The 24,004-nt window shown below is 41.4% G+C and overlaps 1 protein-coding gene across 1 annotated transcript in view; it reads left to right on the forward strand.

Moving 5' to 3' along the window:
- The window catches only part of tshz3b (teashirt zinc finger homeobox 3b), a 53,771-nt gene extending 43,330 nt beyond the window's left edge, over nucleotides 1-10,441 (forward strand). Inside the window, exon 3 of the mRNA XM_021315971.2 lies at nucleotides 5,198-10,441. Coding sequence (XP_021171646.2) covers nucleotides 5,198-8,841 — 3,644 coding nt within the window. The 3' untranslated portion in view covers nucleotides 8,842-10,441. The remainder of the gene's footprint in view (nucleotides 1-5,197) is intronic.
- Nucleotides 10,442-24,004: the final 13,563 nt, after the last annotated feature.

Here is a 24,004-nt window from a genome sequence, read left to right on the forward strand (position 1 = left end):
GCAGCATGCCTCTCCATGTTTATGGCAGAATTTTGGGTCATGGTGTTGTGAACTTCTCAGTCTGGGCCGAAGCCAGTGGCCTTCTGGGAATCATTTTCTGCAAGTCTCTCTCTGTCTTTCTCTCTCTGTGTCTCTCTCTCTCGCTCTGTGTGTGTGTGTGTGTGTGTGTGTGTGTGCGTGCGTGCGTGTGTGTGTGTGTGTGTGTGTGTGTGTGTGTGATTCTGTCCTCTGGTTTGTTTTGAGGACTAATATGCTGGTTCTGATTTTGACCACGTCCAATTTTCTTTTTTAAAACCATAGCACATTGAAAGTTTTTTGATTAGGAATAAGTCAAAATTAAACAACTATCTTTAACAAGTTTGAAATATTGTACAAATTAAACCATGCAGGTAGTTTTGAATCCAGCAAGGAATTAAGGCAGAGTTCCCATACCTTTCCCTTTTACGGGTCTTGCTCAAATTTTCAGAGGAAAAATAGAATAGTTCATTCTGAATTATTGGCCCATGATATATAAAATTATCATATTACACACAATCCATTTAATGAATTATATTATTGTTGAAAAATTCATTTATTTCAGTAACTCCGCTCACCATGTTAAACACATTATATAGATGAATTACGCAAAGGCTGATGCTTTCAAGCCTTTATTTCTGTTAGTTATGATGCTTTTCCGATTATAGCTAAGGAAAACAACATTTGATATTAGAACACTGTATTATAAAAATACATTTTAAGACAGAAATGTGAGCTTAATGAAAAGTATGTTTACTACCTGCTTAAAACTCGTTATTCTCAAAAGATAATTTCAATCTGACAAACAAGCCTCATTGGAATGCGTATTATCATTTACTGAATGTGATTTTATGTGATATTTTATAATGCTGGATGGATGGATGGGTTCGACATTATCAAAACATTCAACCCTTTTCTTATCAGATATGTACTAAACTCAAACCATTCTGAATCCGACAATATGCTGTTAGTGTGTGAATGACTGAAAACGGGTCAATTTCAAGAGGAACAGGGAAACAGATATTTCCTGTTTTCACAGTTTGATCCGCCAGGATCTGATCAGAATCGATTGAGAGAAAAAAGTTTTGATCCCTGGCTGACTGATTGGTGCATATCAAGTTAAATGTCACATATTTGTAAAAAAATATTTTTTGCTTCGATGTTAAATTGTTTTAAATGATCATTATAGCTTGGTTTATTTGATCAGATACAGCATGACGTCCGTCCCCTGTACTTAGGCCTTTCCCTTTAGGCCCTGGCTCTGTTTAAGTTTTTCAATTAAACTGTATAAGCTGCTCTTCTAACACAATAGTAAAAACATTTATGTCAAAAAACAAATTAAGCTTATAAAATCCATAGTTTTCTCCTTTTCAATGGATATAAAGCATTGACCACTCTGTTCATGGCCTTTATCTGCCATCCATAGATTGTCCTCCGGCCGATGTTATTGCAACGTTTCAGAGGCGCTCAGAAAAACCAAAAGCCACACATGCGTAGTACAAATTCTGCTGGAATAGTTTAGTTATAATAGCATCTCAGGTTTATTTTCTTGAATAAATTGACACATTTATGTAGAATGGAAAAAAAAAACGATAACACAAAACAACTTTTTTTAATCAGGTTTTTCTAATACTTTTTCCAGTAAAGGTTAAGGTTTACATGGACTTCAGTTGCATTGTGTACAAAGGTAAAAAAGAGGCATTACTATAGTTCAAATTCTTTTAATACATTATAACTAAACAAAAGCAAAATATAAAATAATGTTAACACTGCCACTGTATTTAATTTTGGTCTATGTTATCACTCGTACATGACAAAAACTCAACATTCTGCTTCTCCTCTTCAAGTTTTCCGCAAATAATGCATTGCATTGTTTAGGGTCTATGAGGCCATCGGGACTTGCAAAAAAAAAAAAAAATTAAACTGAGAAAGACTTGCTCTTCTGACAGGAAAACAATCGCTCTGCCTTCTAAGCTGTACCTTTTAATACACTGTGAATGTAATGTAATAAAACTCTCCTGTCTATATTTAATAAACAACAAATGTAGAAAAACATACAACTCTTAACAGATGCTTATCTCAGCAAGTTAATCACACTTTTGACTTCCTCCTTGTCTCTTCTTAAATATCAGACACTTGCAAGAACACAGATGGCTGCACAAACATAAACAAATCCAGGCTTTGTTCTCCTCATACAAATCTAGCTCATTTAAGCTGCGCTGTGTGCTTTAAAGGTGATTCACCATTGATGTTGGGCTGCAGCTGGAGCGCCGGGCTGCTGTGTTCAACTCTTTCCTCAGTCACAGCATTATTCTCTTAAACAGCTGTCGTTTTGGCTGATGCTGAACAGATGGCATGTACATGAGGGTCTCCACGGCTGCACGTATGTGCAGGCGGCGGATGTGTCTCTGAGACAGAAGGGGAAAGAGAGAGAGAAAGGAGATCCGAAACGGGGTGAAGCTTGGAAACGGTAATCTGTGTATTGTCTTCACCAGTGTTGAAAATGCAGCAGAAATGGATCAGAGCTGTTTGGAGTACACTGTGCTTTAATGGCACAAAAGAAAATTTACATAAATGCATTGAGGCGCTCTGTGTCATGTGACCCTGCAATTTTTAAACTGCACATAGAGGCATGTTTAACGCTTCTCAAATGGATCCTCATTGTAAGACTGAATGCTGGAACAGATTGCATGTTCAACAGAGAAACCCAAATGCTCGCCTGAAGGCAGAAAGTTGTTACAGTACACTTATCGTACAACTGGTGTGTGCGTGTGTGTATGTGTGTGAGAGAGAGTGTGTGAGGGAGGGAGAGAGAGAGAGAGAGAGAGAGAGAGAGAGAGAGAGAGAGAGAGAGAGAGATGTGAAGGGCTCTGGGATATCTGTGTCTCTGTGCATCTGTTTATCTCACGGCACTGTTGTACCATCGCCGATGGCAACGGAGGGGCCTGACAATGACAAAGACTTCTCTCTGTTTTGCTGCTCATGCAGTGCCAGCACATGTTCATCCTCACACACATGCATGCAACCTGAGGAGTTCACCGAGAGATTGTTAGCTGGCAGGTTTCACGTTAAATGTAGATAGTACAATCTATATATGTTGTTTTGTAATTGCATCATCATTTAGCTCCCACTTTTTCCTTATTTCAGCATTGGATTCACACAGCAGGTTGATCTAAATGCATGCACATGCTAAAATGCCCATTAAGTCCAGGATATGGGAGCAATACACACACATTTTTGCACCAGGTCACAGTTTTCCTCTTTTCAGCCACAAACATGTTGGATCCAAAGAAACGATTCACTTTATTATTATTATTAGATTTATTATTTAATTACTCAAAACATAAAAACAATTTGAGTTGAAGAATCACAGAACAGTGTTTCTCAATAAGTGCTGCTGCAGATTGTTAAAAAGTGGAAGTTTGTGTCTTTTTAAATTACTTTTTGGCCTTTATTTGACAGGAATTTTTGCACTAGTGGCCTTTATTTGACAGTAGTCTGACAGGAATTGGGATTGAGGGAGAGGGGAAAAACATACGGCCAAGGTCCATGGGCCGGGACTTGAACCCGGGACGGCCGCATTGAGGAATAAGGTCAGGTTCTCTAGCCCTGCACCACCACCATGCCCCTATTTACCTGGTACAAATAACATTGACTGAAGTTTTAAAAAATGTATATTAGAAAACTATAACATGTAGACTGTATAAATATGACTTCATCACTTCTAAATACCTCAGAATATACAAATAAAAATTATTAGCAAAAAGGTCAGCAAGACCAAGATAGGATGAATTTCAGCTTTTGTAACAGCAACCATTTTTTTGTAAATCCAGCCGTGCAGCAGGCTGCTGGTTTTTCTTTCATTTCTTTCTGCATCAAAATTTCTATCTGCTTTCAACATACAGATTTTTTTTTTTCATTCAGTCTGTATAACTCAAACAATTTGGGTCTTCCAGAATTCAAACAGTTTCTCCAGCATGAATTCATATTAATATGAACACGGGCAGGGTTTTTATTGAATCTATGGATACAGTTTCAGCTAAATGTGGATAAACTATGTCAATACAGAGAGATGCTAGTTGCTCGGTGGTGTTATCTAAGGAGCTGTTCTGGTTTTGTTCTGGTCAATTTAGAAGTATACAAAAACTCAGGTTTGTACACATTAAATACCATCGTACAAGTGCAGCCCTCTGTTTACGCACATGGTTAGATGACAACATGTAACAGAGTGCAGTTTGTATATGCCCATCGCCTTTGCTAAAACAAAGAGAGGTTTACATGTGCTTTTGATTTTTACTTGTTCGACGACCGAACCAAACTGCAATGCATGAGCATAAATAATTTTCCAGCTGTTGTTTATGACTTTAATAGACTTAACGGCATAAGAAAACATTCAGAGATTTGCAAAGAGACGAGACTGTGATTTATCTTGATACAAATTTTTTCTGTATGATTTCCATTGTAATATTCTTAAACTAGAGGGATTTGAATATAAATTAAAAGCTTCAAGCTCTCTCCCCGAAGCTAAACTGTAAATAATAACCTAAAGTTTTTTTTTCTAATCTTTGGTAATTGAAGCAAATGGGTTTTACAGGGAGAGATTTGTCTCAGGCAAACATACATACATTTCTTTTTTTATTTACGAGGAGGCGAAGGCTGAGCTGTGTAATGAGTGAAAATGCATGCTTAATTTAAATGGCGAGTGTGTCTGTTAGGGAATGCATTAGAGTCTGCAGAAGAAGCGTAAGACATATTAATTGACAGACAGGAACCGCTGTCTCCGAGGTTGATACAAGTAATTTATTACTTCAGAAACGAATGCCACCGCCAGAATGTGCTTCATTAATTTCAAATTTAGTTTTAATTTCAAGCTGTTGCCCCTTGAGAAGAATAAGGTGGCAAGTTGTGTTTGAGGAGACAGTTTTTCCCTCATCCATGTTTCATCATTTTCTATCCCTTTAAGCTCTCCATCTGTATTCTTTTCTTACTGGTTTATTTCATGCAATGCATAATGTGGGGGTTAGACATGGAAGGAAAGAGGAGTGAAATTTGAAATCACTGGAATACAACTTATGTTTAAACTAAGGCTAAAGCATCAATTTAACAAAGTAAATACTTAAAAATAAAGCATTTTTTCAGTATTATCCTAACAAGGTTCTTTTTTTTCTCTTTTTCTGAACAGCTTATGTCCCTGACGATGAGAAGGAAGTAGCCTTGTTGGATGAGGACCTTGATGGAGAAGACTCCGCTCAAGAGGGGGAGGAGCCTGCGAACAAGCTCCTCTGTCAGGACAAGGATTTCATTTTCAAGGACAGGCCAGAGTCTGCTGGCATCCATGACTCGCCCAATGCAGCTGACTTTTCTGGTCAGGATCTGGACAGCGAGTCTCATCTGAGTGAATCATCAGACAGAATGTCTGATTTTGAAAGCTCCTCACTGAAAAATGAGGAAGACGTCCTCCTTTCTAAAGACCTTTCAAATGAACTGTCCCCCTCCTCTTCCTCAGCCATGATGGCGGCAACCAATGCTGCTGCCTCAGTAAGTGGAGATGAGGCCATATTGGCTGCCACAAGTTCTGTGGCTGACAGCCTTGAGAAGATGAAGGCAATTTACACTTCCTTTCTGAGCAATTCCTATTGGTCGACACTAAATCTGAACCTGAGTCAGCCACCTGCAGAAAAGCCTCCTCGCAGTCATAGTAGCAGCAGTAGCAGTAGCAGCAGCAGTAGTTGTGGCAGTGGGGGTTATGACTGGCATCAGTCTGCTGTGGCTAAAAGTCTCCAGCAGGCTTCCCAGAACCACCACAACAGACTGAGCATGGTGCAACATCCCACAGTGGCTGTAACAACATCTTCTACAGAACCCAACCTCTTTAGCACTGTTCAGCTTTACCGGCAAAGCTCCAAGCTATATGGCTCTATATTCACTGGAGCCAGCAAATTCCGTTGTAAGGACTGCAGTGCTGCTTATGATACTCTAGTAGAGCTTACAGTACACATGAATGAGACAGGCCACTATCGCGATGATAACCACGAGACAGATAGTGAGGGAGCTAAACGCTGGTCAAAACCCAGGAAGCGCTCCTTACTAGAGATGGAAGGGAAGGAAGATGCACAGAAAGTGCTTAAGTGTATGTACTGTGGACACTCCTTTGAATCCCTTCAAGATCTCAGTGTCCACATGATCAAGACGAAACACTACCAGAAAGTGCCTCTGAAAGAACCTGTTACACCAGTAGCCGCCAAGATCATCTCCTCTGCTCGAAAGAGAGCCCCAGTTGACCTGGACATCCCCAGTTCACCTGACTCTAACGGAGGTACCACACCTAAGCCTGCCTCCTTCAGTGACACTAATGACATACTGCAAAAGATTAGCAACCCCTACATTACACCTAACAATCGCTATGGACACCAAAATGGTGCCAGCTATGCCTGGCAGTTTGAATCCAGGAAGTCACAAATCCTCAAATGCATGGAGTGTGGCAGCTCTCATGACTCACTGCAGGAACTAACTGCTCATATGATGGTGACAGGGCACTTTATTAAAGTTACCAATTCTGCTATAAAGAAGGGTAAACCAATTATAGAGTCCCAACCCCCTACATCCAACTCAGCAGTTGAAGAAAAAGTGCAGTCAGTTCCCTTGGCTGCCACAACGTTCTCCTCTCCACCTGCCCCTGTTCCTCCTCCAACTAGCATCTCACCCACAACAATGGTTGTGGAAATAAAGAAGGAGGAGAAGGAAGAAGAATGTACTCGAGAGTCCATTATTAACAATGCCAATAACCACAGCAAAGATAAGAGGACAGAAGTGGAAGAGGAAGCTGAAGAGAAGTTCGATATTTCTTCAAAGTACACCTACTTGACTGAAGAAGATCTGGATGAAAGTCCAAAGGGGGGGCTTGACATCCTCAAGTCCCTGGAGAACACAGTGACCTCAGCCATCAACAAAGCCCAGAATGGAGCACCAAGCTGGGGTGGATACCCCAGCATTCATGCAGCTTACCAGCTTCCAAACATAATGAAGCTTTCTCTTGGTAACTCCGGAAAGAGCTCTCCGCTTAAATATATGTTTCCTGGTGGGGAGATTCTCTCTCCTACTGGTAAGAGTCAACCACTGATTTCCCCTCCCAGCTGTCAGACCTCTCCACTGCCTAAAAACAACTTCCAAGCAATGGAAGAGCTAGTTAAAAAAGTGACAGAGAAAGTAGCTAAGGTAGAGGAGAAAATGAGGGACCCCGGTATGATTGTGAATGATTTACCCCTGAGGCAAACCACACCCTCACCCTGCATCAGCGAGACAGAAGACCTGACCCGAGGAGAGTCCCCCAAAGGAAGCATAGCAGGAGACTGTAAAACTCCTGAAAATACAAGTGTAAGGGAAACGGCAAACAACGAAAATGGAACAAATCAAAAAGATTCCAATAGTAATACTTCCACAAAGGAGAGAAAAGGGGAGAATGGAGTGGAGCCCACTGCTGTGACGCCCCCAGTGCCAGCCTCTCTGTGTGGCAGCACAGCCATTATTACAGACCATTCCCCTCCAGAACAGCCGTTTGTAAACCCTCTTAGTGCTTTGCAGTCCGTAATGAACGTCCACCTGGGGAAGGCTGCTAAGCCTGCCATGCCCTCACTTGACCCCATGAGCATGTTGTTCAAGATGAGCAACAGCCTGGCAGAGAAAGCAGCAGTGGCTTCCTCCACTCCACCAGCACACACCAAAAAGGCTAATAACCATTTAGATCGCTACTTCTACCTGCACCATCTAAACAATGACCAACCTATAGATCTCACCAAAGGAAAAAATGCTGATAAAGGCAGTAATGGTGGTTCTTTGGGTTCAACTACACTTTCTTCTACCAACTCCACCCCATCAATTTCTCCCTCCTCTGCTGTCAGTGTGACAAAAGCCTCTGCTACAGTAGCTTGCTTCATGTCCACCTCGCCTTTGAGAGAAAATGCACTGTCGGATATCTCCGACATGCTGAGAAACCTGACAGAAAGCCAAGCACTGTCCAAGTCATCCACACCAACCAGTCAGTCCGAGCGCTCTGACATTGAAGGTGCCACACAAGAAGAAATTGAAGATGTTTCACCTGCTCAGAAACGCAAAGGCCGCCAGTCCAACTGGAACCCTCAACACCTCCTTATATTACAAGCCCAGTTTGCTTCTAGTTTGAGACAAACAAACGATGGCAAATATATGATGTCTGACCTGAGCCCACAGGACAGAATGCACATCTCCCGTTTCACAGGTCTGTCAATGACTACAATATCCCACTGGCTGGCTAATGTTAAGTATCAGTTGAGAAGAACCGGTGGGACCAAGTTCTTAAAAAACTTGGATTCAGGCCACCCAGTGTTCTTCTGCAGTGACTGTGCGTCTCAGATTCGCTCACCATCCACCTACGTCAGCCACCTGGAATCCCACTTAGGCTTTCGTCTTCGAGATCTGGCCAAACTTTCCGGGGAGCAATTGCTCAGTCAACTATCACAGCAACATCATCATCAACGTCACACCAAAGGACTCTCTGAAAAACTGTTCTCTAATCTTCACCCATCCAGCCACCCGCTACCATCTTCCCTTCCAACCTCGGTACCAGCATCATTACCGATCTCACTATCCTCATCCTTAACAACATCTTTGCCATCAACTGAATCTCCTTCTTCCTCTCCCGATGATGATGAAAGTGGTGCAGTCTACCAGTGCAAGCTCTGCAACCGGACTTTTGCGAGTAAGCATGCAGTTAAACTTCACTTGAGCAAGACGCATGGGAAATCCCCCGAGGACCATCTGATGTATGTGTGTGAGCTGGAGAAACAGTAGCACTGAACAATGCAGGACTTTTACAGTACAGCTCTCTTTCCTGCTGTGCCACTCTTTAGCCTTTGACAGACATTTAAAAGGATTACGAAGAGAAAGAAATGATGAAACTGCACAAACATGCCATTAAACTACTGCTAAGAGGGTTGGCACATTGTGTTTCACTTGTGTTGTTAGAGTTTTTCTGTTGTTTTTATTTTATTTTATTTTAAATATGAGGATGACTTATTCCAGCCCAATTGTTCTTATTTTACCATTCTTCTCTGAAGAACAGTCATACTTGAAGCATTTTAAATTGAAAAGATAAAATGAAGGTATAGAAAAGATTCTTAAATGGTGTGATGAGTTTTTCTCTGTTTAATATAATTTAGGGTTATTGATATTTTGGCTTACACTGCATGCATATCAATAAATCAATTTTGTTAAATATTTTATAAGTACATCTGGTGCAATTTCTCTATTTTGTTGTTTCTGTTTTTTAACCTCTGGTAGCTTTTTTATCCATAAGTCAGCATTTAAAATGTAACCTTGTGGATACTTCAAAGCATAAAAATATAAGAATTACTGTACATTGTTTCAACATTGCTTGTTTTCTAAACATCTACTGTGATCAGTCTAATCCCAAAAAGAAATGCATATTGAAAAGATTCTTCAGTGCAGGAATTTCACCCGGAGCTGCATTTTATGACTGCGAAATTCTCACAAGTATTAACACAAACATTGTAAGGAGAAGAAAGAAAATTTTATATTTTCTTTTGATTGATCAGGGACCTATGATATTCAGGTCTGTGTAAAATATGTAAATAAAAACATCCAATTAGTTCATGTTAAAAATTATGCATCATTTCTATATTTTTTAAGTTAAAAGGATTGTGACTATTTGCTGGTGCACTGCACACTATATGAAGACATAAACTTGTTTTGCACAATAGTTTTATAAATATGTTATGTAATTGAAAATACGACAAAAGGGAGGTAAAAGTGTAAATCTTTTTATTCTCAGCTAATACTCAAATGGTTGGAAATGTTCTTTTTTTCAAAACCAGAAACTGCTCTACACTTGCCCCTGAATGAACACTCAAAATATTAAAGGTTGTACAAAAATATGTTACTTTATGAATATATTTACTGTGTAAGCTGTTATTTAAAAGCACTCTTGGTTGTTTCATATTGTTGAATGCCTATTTGATTGGTCCTATTTTTTATTTTTTTATTTTATTTTATTTTATTTTTGGTCTGTCTAATTACTCTGCAGTGATTCCACACTGCAGCTTTATCTTTTTGGGAAATGAAAGGTAACCATGGTTACACTAACCTCTTGAGTGACAAGTTCTGCTACATTTTTTGGCAGTTCATTTGCTGAAGTAACTGACATCTGCCAGAGAAATAATAATAATAATAATAATAATATAAAAAAGTACTTATGTGTAAAATATCGGCATGTAAACAGCACAGACACTGTTATGCATTCTGTGCCGTTTGTCTTTTTTCATTTCTTTGGTTTTCTGTTGTTGTTGTTCTTGACAATGGATCCCTATTATATGACTTCGTATAACCTTGTTTTCTACTGCAGCATTAAAAAAAGAAACTGTTTTTGCAATAATGTGCGTGTGTACATTCTATGTGTCATGGCTATCAATTAGGTATGTGCTGTGCAGTCCCTAATGAGCACATTAGACTGGGAGTGTGCCAGCGTCTGTCTGTGACGACCTGCAGACTAGTTTACAGTGAGTGGCAGCAGCGGGCCGGGTGGGAGACATACACACACACACACTGGCACACACTTGTATTCAATCCTCTAAACAAAACCTTGATTTTTGACTTGCTTGTAGCTTCTGTTTTGCTAGGGCCTTTGACCACAAGATGCCACGTTGTCAAGACGCACCTTCATAAACAACAAGTCGTATCTTTGCATGGACAAATAGATGGATGGACAGATAGATAGTCAACACGTTGACGGGAAGTGTTATAAAGGTTCACTAATCCCCCATCAGAGTCACAAATTCAATGTGGGTCATACAACAGGGTGATGTCAAGGACAACTTCTGTTAATGACATGCACAAGAGACATAATTGAAACTCTTTTTCTATCAGTTTAAAAAAAATTACGATAATTCAAAATCTCAGTTTACTAATATGAATCATCTGTTACTGTGATGCAGTAAAAACAGGTTCCAATTCTGGGCAATTTCACAAGACACTGGCCAAAATGAACAGAAGGCGTGTAACTGTCCAGGATGTTTTTATGTACAATGCAGCATTATTAAAAATGTTGGAATTTGTTTTTAAATTCAATTTTATTTATATACAGTTCACAACACGTCATCTCAAGTTACTTTAAAAGTCAAATTCAATTAAATAATAAAAATTGGTCAAAACGTTTGCTATCTAAGGAAACCCAGTAGATCAGCATCAAGTCTCGACAAGCAGTAGTCACAAAAGGAAAAGTTTTAAGCCCAGTCTTAAAAGTAGACAGGGTGTCTGCTTCATGGTCCAAAACTGGGAGTTGGTTCCACAGCGGAGGAGCCTGACAACTAAAAGATCTGCCTCCCATTCTACTTTTAGAGACTCTAGGAATGGACCTGCAGTCTGAGAACAAATTGCTCTGTTGGGAACATATGGGGCAATCTGGTCTCTGATGTATGATTTATATTGTAATTGTTATTAGTAAAGGCTGTATTTGTGGGAGGGAGAATTTTTAATTATATTCTTCATTTAATAGGAAGCCAATGAATGGAAGTTAAAATATGAGAAATATGATCTCTTTTTTTAAATTTTCAACAGAACTCTTGCTGCAGAGTGATGGCAGAGTTAGATGGGTGGACACACAGACACCGAGTCAAGTATTGCAAGTTATCCAGTCAAAAATTCAATATGTCCATAAATCACATGTATAAGAGACACAACTTCCTCTTTGGTTCACTTATCATCTTTGGTTCCCTGAATAGTCATTTAGATTTTACAGTGTAAGCCAACTACAGCAGGGTTCAAATGGATAAGACCCACATACTTTGGGCAGACCAAGATATTCTTATTTGGTCCTAAGAATTTAGATGAGCTTTCACACCTGTCCAGAGGGAATGTGTTGTGATTCATTTAAAGCAGACCCCATAGTTATTGGTAGAATAACCCTTGCTAGCATGACCAATGGTATGGGACTTGTTGCAGTTGGTTCCTAGGGTTGCACATATCTCTGGAGAGGTTTTTCTTGCTCATATTTACATAAACCTTCTAAATACTCAGGTTTCCTCATAACTAAAAGATAAGACCATTTCTTTGTTGTTTTAGCAGAATAATTTGGACCTTTGTCAACATAGAAGACCTAAGCATGACTTATTTCAAGGATTCACAATGCAAAAAGAAATGTTTCAGTGGTAAAGAGCCCTGTCCATTGCTCCATCAAAGTGATAAAGTCAGGTTTTAGTTTTAGCAACGAAATGACCCCAAAGCCTAATATTTCCACTTTAATTCGAAAATATTTAGGTTTCCTCTGACTATAACATTTTCTCCCAAGCCTTCTCTAAACTTATTAGATTTCAGTATTTTACAACATAGTGTGTTACCAAAGGTGACAATGGTCTAAGCAGCACAAGATTCTATTTGGAATTTGTGGATTAATCCCTTGCCTTTCACATCATCATCCTGATTGTATGAGGCCAAATCATTCCTGGAGCTCAATATGAAAGACAAATGGTGGTCATTTTATATTTCTTTCCATACAACATCAACCCAATAGTTCTCACTTTTTTACTCACTGACCATTGTGGCATTTCAGTCAGTGACATACAAATACATTTATAGATACTAAATCATGTTTCATGATCATGTTTATCATTGCATTTTTGCTTGTTTTTATCTGTCAACACTAAATTGAAACCAAAATAAAATTGTAATGAGTAAAGTTAAAAATAATATAATTATTCACATCACTGTAGAATGCAAGATGACTTAAGCGAACTGGCTCAGCACAGTTGTCCCACCCTAGTTCTTGATTGTATCAGTCACCACTGTCATACAGGAGACTAACGAGTGGCGGCTTGCCAACAGGGGGTGCCTGGGCACTGCCACCATCAAAACTGCAGGAAAAAATATAGTGTAGACACTGTAATCATAAATAGCTTAATAAAAAGTAATTACCACATCTGTTCGCTCATAAAATGTGTCTGACTTTTGATTCTCCAACATTTCTATTCCATTTTGGGTTTATTTTGGGTTTTTATTGTGTGTAAGTCTAAACCATGTTTTTCAACGGCTATGGACACCAGCCGGATGAGTGTGAATGTGTCTTATTTAACCATTAGTTAGGAGCTGAAACAGTCTGTGTGCAGGATGGGTGGAGTCTTTCATGATGCAGAGTGCCCTTTTCCTGCATCGTGATGTGCAGAGGTCCATGGTGGAGGCAAGGCTCCACCTTTAAAATGTTAAATAATTTTGTAGTTTCACACTGGAAAACGTTATTAAAATCTGCATTATCTTTCTTGCAAGAAATTCAAGGTCTAAATACAGATGCGGACAAAATTGTTGGTGCCTCCGTTAATGAAAGAAAAACCCATAATGGTCACTGAAATAACTTTAAATATTTATAGGGGTAAGCTTTAAATATATGCTAGTCACTGTGCTGTTTGGTGACATGATGTACCACTCTTAACATGTGTCACAGGAAGTGAAGGAGAGAGTTGTCTCAGAAGATTACAAGGAGAAATATAGACAAGCATGTTAAAGGTAAAGGCTATAAGTCCATCTCCAAGCAGCTTCATGTTCCTGTGACTACAGTTGCACATTCAGAAGTTTAAGGTGCACGGACTGTAGCTACAGGAGGAAAATGGATGACACACTGAGGAGAAAGATAATATGAATGGTAAAGATGCTAAAGAGTCTGGAAGAAACTCCAATTTAATTAAAGGTGACCTCCAAGGTCAAGATACATCAGTGTCAGATCACACCATCCATGAGTCAAAGTGGACTTGGCCTGGCCAGTCAGACTGACTTTTGCTTTATACACTGTCTCAGTCTGGTAAGCAGCTGGTAGAGCTTGATTTCAATGGCGGGACTAACAGGGTCAGCATCATCAGGTTAACACTAATGAGATAACTACGGATGGGACACAAAAAATTCCAAGAGATGTGTTCTGTTTTTTTAATTCGTAGTCCATGAAACATGTCGTGCCATCATGCAAATTTTCCGATTTTTGCCGCTTTTGTCTAAAAAATATAAAAGGAAGATAAATAACTGTCCTTTAACTTTAGATAGATAAGCACAATAGAGATTCTGGTGAAGTTGTGAAGTACATTCCATTTCTTTCTATTTCTTTTCTGCAGGTTAACACATCCCAAGGAACAAAACCCAATGCATGGGCAACTGCACACATTACATATGCAAACAACATCAATAGACCCCAATCTACAAGTCTGAAAACCTCCACATATACACACTTAAGACACAAAACAGACAGACACACACACACACACACACACACACACACACACACACACACACACACACACACACACACACACATGCTTTTGTCAACAGCCAGGTAGAGGGACTTCATCCACAGTGACAAGGTGCCAATGTGTGTGAAAATGTCAGGCTTCAACAGTGCTGCCTAAAGTCTGGCACCGTATTTAAGGCTCTCATTAGCTTCAAAGAAAATATGCATGAGACTGAAGTGTAAAAAAGCCATTTTCTCTCTTCCTGTCCTCACACCCAGTGAGCAAAGGCAAGGACTTATTAAGGTAAGAAACCTGCATGCAAGTACCACTGTGTTGAGCTCACCAATAAGCACTAAAACTGTGCTTATCAGCATATTTGGATCATGTTCACGATGTGCCCTAAAATTTATTGTTAAACAAATAGAAATTAATTCTTTGAAAATCATTTGTATTATATATAGTAGAAGAAAGGTAAATCACAAGGTTACTAATACTGTGTTGTTTTAGCATCAGCTTCTCAGATCACAGAACAAGGTTTCTGAGGCTTACCAAGTAAATTGACTTTTCTCTTGACATTTTGGAAGGTGTTAGTTTTTCTAAACTATCATTAACTTTACCTTTGGCAGCTGTAATGTACCCTGCGTGCTTTATCACTTTGTCCTCACCAGCCATAAATCTCTCACTCCGAGTTGAAACAATACTAATTCTTCAGTATCATTTCAATTGTTCTCGTACTTTATAAAAATGTTTTTGAATATTAATCTTAGATTTAATGAAATATAGAATTCCTCCTGCAATAACCAGCTTCCTTAAACCTCAATTCCAAACTTACTCTCTAAAATGTATATACATCTTTCATAAGCAGATTTAACTATGTCACTGTCTGTCAGTAAATGGGACATTGGTATTTCTATTAATTTACACAAACTGCCAGGTATTTAGTGCTGTGCACAGGTTGTCTGGTGGTTGTGTGCTGCTTTCTCGCCTTTCTCCTTCAGGGTGCGACAGGTGGACAGCTGCTGCAGGTGTTCCCAATCGCGGCCAATTATGAGGAGCATAATTGGAGGCAGGAGACAGATGGAAGGCGTCAGAGCATTAGCATTCTAAGAGCAATACCTGACCAACCCTTTGCTTCCTTGATTTATTCCAAAGTGCCTCTCCAAGACTTAACTCTGTGTTATCTTTCCCTAGGTTGTCACTCCTTTCTGGAACCTGGCCAGGACCATTTGCATTGTTTCCCATAAAAGATCCATTGAGTTAGTTCCAGAAGAGCCTTCCTGGATCCATTAACCACCATTGCTCCTCCAATGGCTTCCTCAGCATTTTCCACAAGACCACCATCTTCCTGTCCACTCTCCAATGATCATCACCACCAGACCATAGAAAACCAGCCGCGTGTCAACCGCAGCCACTGCTTGTTGACACCCCACCCTTGGACTCCAGTATTCACCCACTCTGTAAGTTAGCTGCTGCTTCCACCATTAAACCTCCCAATTTTTCTTTTTATTCGACTGGAATAATACCTGGATCTGACTGTTTAGATTTTTCTCTGTAGAAACTGGGGCAGGTTCTGTCAATGTCTATGCGAATTGTGAGTCTGGTTTTCTTTTAAAGGTGCTCCCCTCTCACCTTTAGAATCCAGAGCTCGGGGGTAAACCAGGGTGCAGGGTGAGAGAAGATGACAAAGATTTAGGAGCAAGGGGGTCGAGAATGTTTGTCTTTAAAGTAGCTACTAGGTTGTAAGGGGTGGAGGAGGAGAGCCAGCAGATTGTGAATTTTTTTTTTCTTTTTTTTAAAATAAAGAGATAAAGCGAAGTGACTTGATGATAGCAGGACACAATAAGGCAGTGAATAAGTGAGAAAATGACAAGAAATATGGAATTTTACAGCTGAAATACTGTCAGCCTGAACCCCTCCAACCAATGCCTCTACTCCTCCAACTTCACTGCAAGGAGTTCACAGTCGCCCATGTCATAATTGCGCTCCGCACTGGATAGCTTTCGTCAGAAAAGGGCACATGGGTGAATACGACCATCTTTGGCCTCCTGAATCAAAATTGCCCCCACACCGGTACTAGAATCGTCCACCTCCACAATGAATTGCTTCCCAGGGTCTGGTGAGATTAGCACAGGAGCAGAGGTGAAGAGGCTCTTCAGTCTCTTAAAAACCTTCTCAGCTTGGTTGTCCCAACAAAACCTAACTTTGCAGGAGGTTAAGGCGTGATGGGGGGCAGCAACCTGACTATAATTTCGGATGAACCGCCGATAAAAATTAGCGAAACCCAAGAACCGCTAAAGCTGCTTCTATCGGAGGGAGAAGGGCCAATCAGACACCGCACTAACCTTAGCTGGGTCCATAGACACCTGACCTGTGGAAACAACAAAACCTAAAAAAGGACATGGTGGAAACATAAAATTCACATTCCTTAACAAACAGTTGAATCTGGAGCAGCCTCAGTAGAACAGAATAAACATGCTGCTGGTGAGAAGTGATGTCGGGGGAATAGATGAGGATATCATCTACATAAACAAGACAAACTGGTCTAAGATATCTCTAAGAACATCGTTAACCAGGTTCTGGAAGACCGCCAGTGCATTAGTTAACCCCAACCGCATAACGTGTTAAAAGCCATCTTCCACTCATCCCCTTCTCTTATTCGGACCAAGTGATAGGCGTTCCGCAGATCTAACTTAGTAAACACCTTAGCACCCCAAATCTGGTCGAACGCTGTGTTAATGAGGGGGATAGGATAGTGATTAACGGTGATATTGTTCAGACCTCTATATTCGATTCAGGGTCTGAGAGACCCGTCCTTCTTCTTAACAAAAAAGTACCCAGCGCCTGCATGGGAAGTGGATGGACGGATAATTCCAGGCCTAAGGGACTCGCTCACGTCCTTTTGCATAGCCTGTGACTCAGGGACGGACAGAGAGTAAAGTCGACCTCTAGGTGGGGTAGTGCCTGTTGGTAACTCAATGCAACAATCAAAAGGACGATGAGGAGGTAGGGCTGTAGCCCTAGACTTATTTAATACCTCCTTGAGGTCATGATACTCCGGCGGAACCTTTGAAAGATCTGGGTAGGTCTCATTTACCTCACTCTCAGGGGTTGTGAGAAAACTGAGCTAAGCGCAAACAAGACTCTGAACAGGGAGGCTGCCCACCCTAGAACCTCCAACCTCTGCCAGTCAATCATGGGGTTGTGCTTCCTGAGCCATGTAACCCCTAAAATAACAGGACCTGAGGGGATTTGATTATGATAAAAGTCAGGATCTCCTCATGATTGCCTCCGATTAGCAACTTAACTGGCTCCGAGACAAGGTGGGCGTGATTGAGCTGATGTCCATCCAGAGCGAGAAGTTACAGGGGCGTGGGTCCTGGAAGCAGCTTGATGCCCAGCCTCTTGGCGAAATCCTCATCCAAAAATTCAGTGTCGGCACCAGAATCAATGCAACAGAGAGGTGATGTGATGAAAAAGGAGAAATGAGAACTGCAGGTAACATCAGATGGGGAGAGATGGAGAGGCTAGTACCGGCTCAACAGAGCTCTCCTATCTGCCGAGCCTAACCTTTTAACGGACCAGGATTTAACTCGATGCCCCTCGCCACCGCAGTACAAACACAGGTTTAACTGAAATATGCGTAGTCGCTCCTCCTTAGACAGCTGGGCTCTACCCAGCTGCATGGGCTCTGGTTCCATGTCCCTGGTGGGAGGAGCAGTAGGAGCAGGTGTGGGAGGCGAAACCTGGGTACCAGAGGAGCATGGGCACCATCGTTCCCGTCTCCTCTCCATTAACCCTCAGGTTCTTTTAATGTTTGGGGGTAATCACGGGTGGACAACTCGTCCTTTATTCTTTCATTAAGTCCACTTGAAAAGACATCCATCAGTGCATCATCATTCCAACGGCTCTCTGCAGCTAGCAGGTGTAAATCAATAATATACTGCGCCACAGACTAATCCCCCTGCCTTAAAGACAGGACCCCCCTAGTGGCCTCTCTGCAAGGCAAAACAGGGCTGAACACACAAAATAATTCATTGGAGAAAGCCTGATATGAGTAGCAGATATGAGAATCGTTTTGCCACTCGGACGTCCTCCAGAGCTTAGCCTTGCCGGTGAGTAAGGAAATAACATAAGCAACCTGGGAACAGTCAGTCGGAAAAGAAGATGGCTGTAACTCAAAATGTATCTCACATTGTGTGAGAAATGCCCGACACTGGTCAGGGTCGCCTCTGAAGAGTTCGGGCAGGGAGAGTTCGAGCCGCGGCCCGAGCCGCGCTGACGTCACAGCTGGTGATGTAGCCGCAGCGGCTGTCCTCTTGCAGAAGGGTACGGCGGGGGGAAGCCTGGGCGTGGAGATGAGTTAATATTCGCCCACGTTGGCTTCCAACAAAGAAACGGACCTCTCTATGCCTGCACACCACTGATCGTCCGCAGATGGATCCATTTCTGGCCAGAGTATTCTGTGATGCTCAGAAAGGAGGACCCAGAGGACAACGAGACAGTTCAGTGGCGTTTGAAACTGATTTATTTAATGAGCGGGAGGGAGCGGCTCTGGTGGTTCAGCAGGCAACGGACAGACCTGGAACTCCTGGTTGTGAGGACAACAGGTTAGCGAATTCGGGGGCAAACTGAGAGTCCAAACGTGCCGAGGTTACGAGGGGCACTAACCTTGCAAGGCTTAGGGTCGGAGAGGCGCCGTCCGCAGAGCCAAGGAGAGACAACAGCCGGCTGTGTAGTGACGTGGGTCTTAGGGCTTTCAGGGGCATGATCCGGGAAACGGTCCGTGGTCAGAATCCAGAGAGCAATCCTTGGGGTTATCCTTAAGAGAGGTCGGGGTCTGGTCCAAATCTGTGCAGCGGTAAGGGCTCAGGCGTTACAGGGTTAGTCTGGTGCAGTACTCACAAGAGAAGCAGGGTCCGGTTCACAGGTAGTCCATCCAATAGATCAGTCCAAAAAGGGTCAGGCGGGGCTCGGAGTCGGAAGACAGATAGGGGGTCCAGTTCAAAGGTAGTCCATCCAATTGATCAGTCCAAAAAGGGTCAGGCGGGGGCTCGGAGTCGGGAGACGGATCGGGTCAATTTCTCAGTAAGACAGGCAGAGGCAGAAGAAAAATAGGGACAGGCAGGCTCGGGAACAGATAACAGACAGGTCGGATATGGGCAAATTAGTCAGGTCAATGCTGGAATACTCTTACCGTTAGGGCTCAAGATACTGGCATTAGGTCCCAAGGCTATTTATATAGCCGAAAGAACAGGTGGAGCTGATGAGAGTAAATTGCGGGGTGGGTCTTGTAGGAGCAGGTGTGCAGATCAGGTAGTCAGAGCCAATATAAGGCAGGAAAGACTTTAGGGAACTCAGGTGAATTAAGATTAAACAGTTGTAGCTGATTTATGAATTTCTTGCAATGACAACATCTACCTTTAATCTTTTAATCTGGTTCAAAATCTTAAGCTTTTTCTCTCTGGTGCCAGCTCCATGCACATTCCATGTCACAACCTTAGATTCACCATAGGTGTGAGTGAGAAGTTGAAGTTGGAAAGTGCATGTCCCTATAAAATTAAATATACATAGACCCAGGTGAAATAATACAAAGTGATTGTATAGGATTTAGAAGGTGCAAAGAGTAAGAAGGGGTGGAAAGAAAAAGGATTACGACCCATAATACAGAAACCCAGCCGTGACCAACCAACATGACGTGCAAATGTCCTGCTGAGCGGTGCATATATTTAATTTATCACAGTGTTCAGTTTTATTCTGTTTTAACCAGTGTCACAAGCTATAAATTCACCTGTTGTGCTGCTAATAAAGCCACGGAGTGACCTTCTGATCCCTGACCATTAATATAAAGTATATCTACAGCAACTAAAGCCCTGATGCCCTCAGCCATATTTTTCTTCCTGATTGGTAATCAAGACTTTCTTTTGGAACACTGGTCATTGACGCTGAAATTAGTTTGAAATTCAGGTAGCTTTCAAATATTCAAAAAGACTTAATTGTTTAATGCTTGCTATGTCAATGTACATATGTGTTGTAGCATGAGTGTAGGAGATGGTTCAGTTTCCTATGTAACACATCTTCATTGTAGCTGATACAATGAAACCGTCAGAATTTTAAAGGAACACAGTGAGAGACTCCACTACTGTAAGCTGCTTACATACATTTGTAGAAGGTGTGCTACTGATTCAAATAGCTTTATCTAAAACAGGACTGGTGGGAGGGTGGGAATACAAGCTCAGTGGATCCACTCCTCACAATGGAATCACAAAGCATAACACAAATAAAGCCAAGGCACAAGCAAACACACTCCTACCACAAACACACATGAGAAGAATGCCTTGTCCCATCGGAGTTCCTCTTGATTCCTTTTTTAATCATGTTCCCTTTCCTTCCATTCTGTTCTTTATATGGGAACACAATGCCAAAAGTCGTAGAAACAGTGCTTACTTATTGTCACAAAAGACTCACTTCCTCACATGGAAATTACTCATTGATTACTAAACATATTATAGTCTATTACTAGTCTTAGCAGTTGAGTGTATCTCCATTTAGCAAAAGAAGACTTGATTTGCTAATATCCCTCTTGAAAATATATTTTTAGAAAATGTTTCTGTCCCATTACCTTTGTTTAGCAAAAACAACTAATTAAAATAACATCTTTTTGCTACTTATATATTTTCCCCTTTGATTATACAGATAAATCTGACTACACATTTGAAATACTCATACAATATAACACATTAAAACAAACCAGAGTCATTTATATTCATCAAAAAAAATGTATTACTTATCAAAACATCAGAAATGGAAAACTGTACTTGAAAGATGCCAGTGCTTGGTGCTACGATCATAAATTACATCAGTATTTGGTAATGCCCTAAGCAGTGTTGAGCAAATTCACACCTACAAAGTATGACCACAAAGTTCGGGACTTATTAAAATGTAAGTGTATTAATTACATAATTTTATTTGTATTCTGTGTTTTCTCTGTTTTGTTATTGTTTATATATTTTTACATCAGTTTGCTTGTCCTGGATCAAGGTTCTAAAGAGGCAAATATTTTTTTTTTCTTTTGCTAAAGTTTTGATAAAATCTACATTCTTGTTAGAGTATTGTGCAGAAGAATCAAGCAATTACATTCACTGTATTCATTGTGAATAACTTTATTGCTTTAAAAACCGTAGAACAAAACCCAATTTCACTATTTATGTCCTGCCATTCAGGTACAGCTTGGCATATCCTCTATATCTTTATGATCAAGTCATAAGCTTTCAGGTTAAAGTAATCTGGCATTTTAATATTGACTGATACCAAGATAGCATTTTCCTGTACAGATGTGAGTAATATCAAAACTATGCAGGGCACACTGCACACACACCTAACTCCTTCCCTCAAGAGCGAGGGGTACTGGTGACTGTTTTATGCATCAGATTTCTATGAGTTTAGAGATGCTTTTCACTTCTTAATATAAACTTGTTGAGCAAGAACAATTTGATTTAACGGTGTTGTTTAATGAATTTGTTTAATGCCTGGAAAAATCTACATTTCTCATAAATATGCTCATTTTAAAGCATTTAGGCAAACTACTGCGCCAAATTTCAAACCTTTCGTCAAACCTTTTCTATGCTTTCTTTGCAGTAGAGCAAGCAGTATCATTTCAGCTCTTGTCAGGCTTAAGTATAGTAGCACATGACTAAGTGCAAGATACTGAGGGAAATAACTCAGTTCAGTTCCTTTATTACACAGTCCCTCCAGTTTTTTATGATTCCATGATTGTGGAAATTAATGCAATTCAACAGTTCCCAGCATTTGTTCGCACTAAAGCATAATTTTGAATTTCTTGCAGTTTTTCTGCAAAAATTGTGAAAAATACTGGCTTTAAGTGACTGCTAACTCCAACCTACCGGAGGCAGTATTTCTTAGGTCTACTTCACTGCTTTCTCAGCCTCACTTGATATCAGTTTGTGATCAATATGGAGGGTAGCAAAAAGTCACATTTACCATCAAACAGAAGGGCAAAGTACAGAGAAAAGCAGTATCCCTCTGTTCTCCATGAGAGAGGTGGAAATTTATTTTGCAATAAGGTACTTGATAATCGAAGGAAGTCCACAATTGACTACCATTTACAAGGAACAACATGCCGAACAACACAAGAAAAAAGGACAACAGAGGCAAACTACAGTAACTGAATCACAAGCAAGAATGACCATGGCAGCAGCTGAACAAAACCAAGTAAGAAAATATTGATTGATATCGGCTTATTTTTACCTGTAACTGCATGTTAAGCTAGCAAATTTAGTCACGAATTAAATCCATAGACATCTGCCATGTCATCTCATTTTAAATTAGTCATTCTGAAAATAACATTTTTCTAAACACAAAAGTGGATTATTAAGTTTGTAACACTGGTCATGTGGATCTGATGCCATAGCATGTTGAATATATCTTTAACTAGCAGGTTCATGGCTTATGGAAAATATATATATTTTTTAAATCTATTATGCCTTTACCGAGCTGTGAAGATTGGGTTCGAATTTGCACTGCAATCAACACCCCCATCCTTTGGTGAGAGAGTTCCTGTCAGAAAATGTCCTAAATGGTGGCAGCATCCCCACCTCTCTCCATCCATCCTCCATCCATCCATCCATCCATCCATCCATCCATCCATCCATCCATCTTCTTCCGCTTAACTGGGGCCGGGTCGCGGGGTAGCAGCTTCAGTAGGGAGGCCCAGACGTCCCTCTCCCCAGCCACTTGGGCCAGCTCGAAAACCACACTGCTCTTCCTGAATCCGAGATTCGACTATCCGACGGACCCTCCTTTCCAGAACCCCTGAATAGACCTTACCAGGGAGGCTTAAGAGTGTGATTCCTCTGTAATTGGAACACACCCTACTGTCCCCCTTTTTGAATAGGGGGATCACCACCCCAGTCTGCCCATCCAGGGGAACTACCCCCAATGTCCACGCGATGCTGCAGAGCCGCCTTAAACAACACAGCCCCACACAACCCAGGGCCTTAAGGTACTCAGGGCGAATCTCATCCACCCCTGGGGCCTTGCCACCGAGGAGCTTTTTAACACCTCGGTGACCTCAGCACCAGAGGTGGAAGAACCCGACCCAGAGTCCTCAGGCTCTGCTTCTGCAATGGAAGACGTGTTGGTGGGATTAAGGAGGTCTTCCAAGTATTCCGCCCACCGACGCACAACGTCCCATGTCGAGGTCAGCAGCACACCACCCCCACTGTAAACAGTGTTGGTACTGCACTGCTTCCCCCTCCTGAGATGCCGGATGGTGGACCAGAATCACTTTGAAGCCGTACAGAAGTCTTTCTCCAAGCCTCTCTGAACTCCTCCCACGCCCAAGTTTTGCCCTGGCGACCAGCCGAGCTGCCCACAGCTTCGACTGGTGGTACACATCAGCTGCTTCCGAAGTCCAACAGGCCAATAAAGCCCGGTAGGACTCCTTCTTCAGCTTGACGGCTTCCCTCACTGCTGGTGTCCACCAGCGAGTTCGAGGGTTGCCGCCGCAACATGCACCGACAATCTTACGGCCACAGCTCAGACTAGCCGCCTCAACAATAGAGGCACGGAACATGGTCTACTCATACTCAATGTCCCCCGCCTCCCTGGGGATGTGTTCAAAGCTCTTCCGGAGGTGGGAGTTAAAGCTCCATCTAATGGGGGACTCTGCCAGACGTTCCCAGCAAACCCTCACAATACGTTTGGGCCTGCCAGGT

The sequence above is a fragment of the Fundulus heteroclitus genome, chromosome 4 (assembly GCF_011125445.2).
Source record: "Fundulus heteroclitus isolate FHET01 chromosome 4, MU-UCD_Fhet_4.1, whole genome shotgun sequence".
In the NCBI taxonomy this organism is placed as follows: domain Eukaryota; kingdom Metazoa; phylum Chordata; class Actinopteri; order Cyprinodontiformes; family Fundulidae; genus Fundulus; species Fundulus heteroclitus.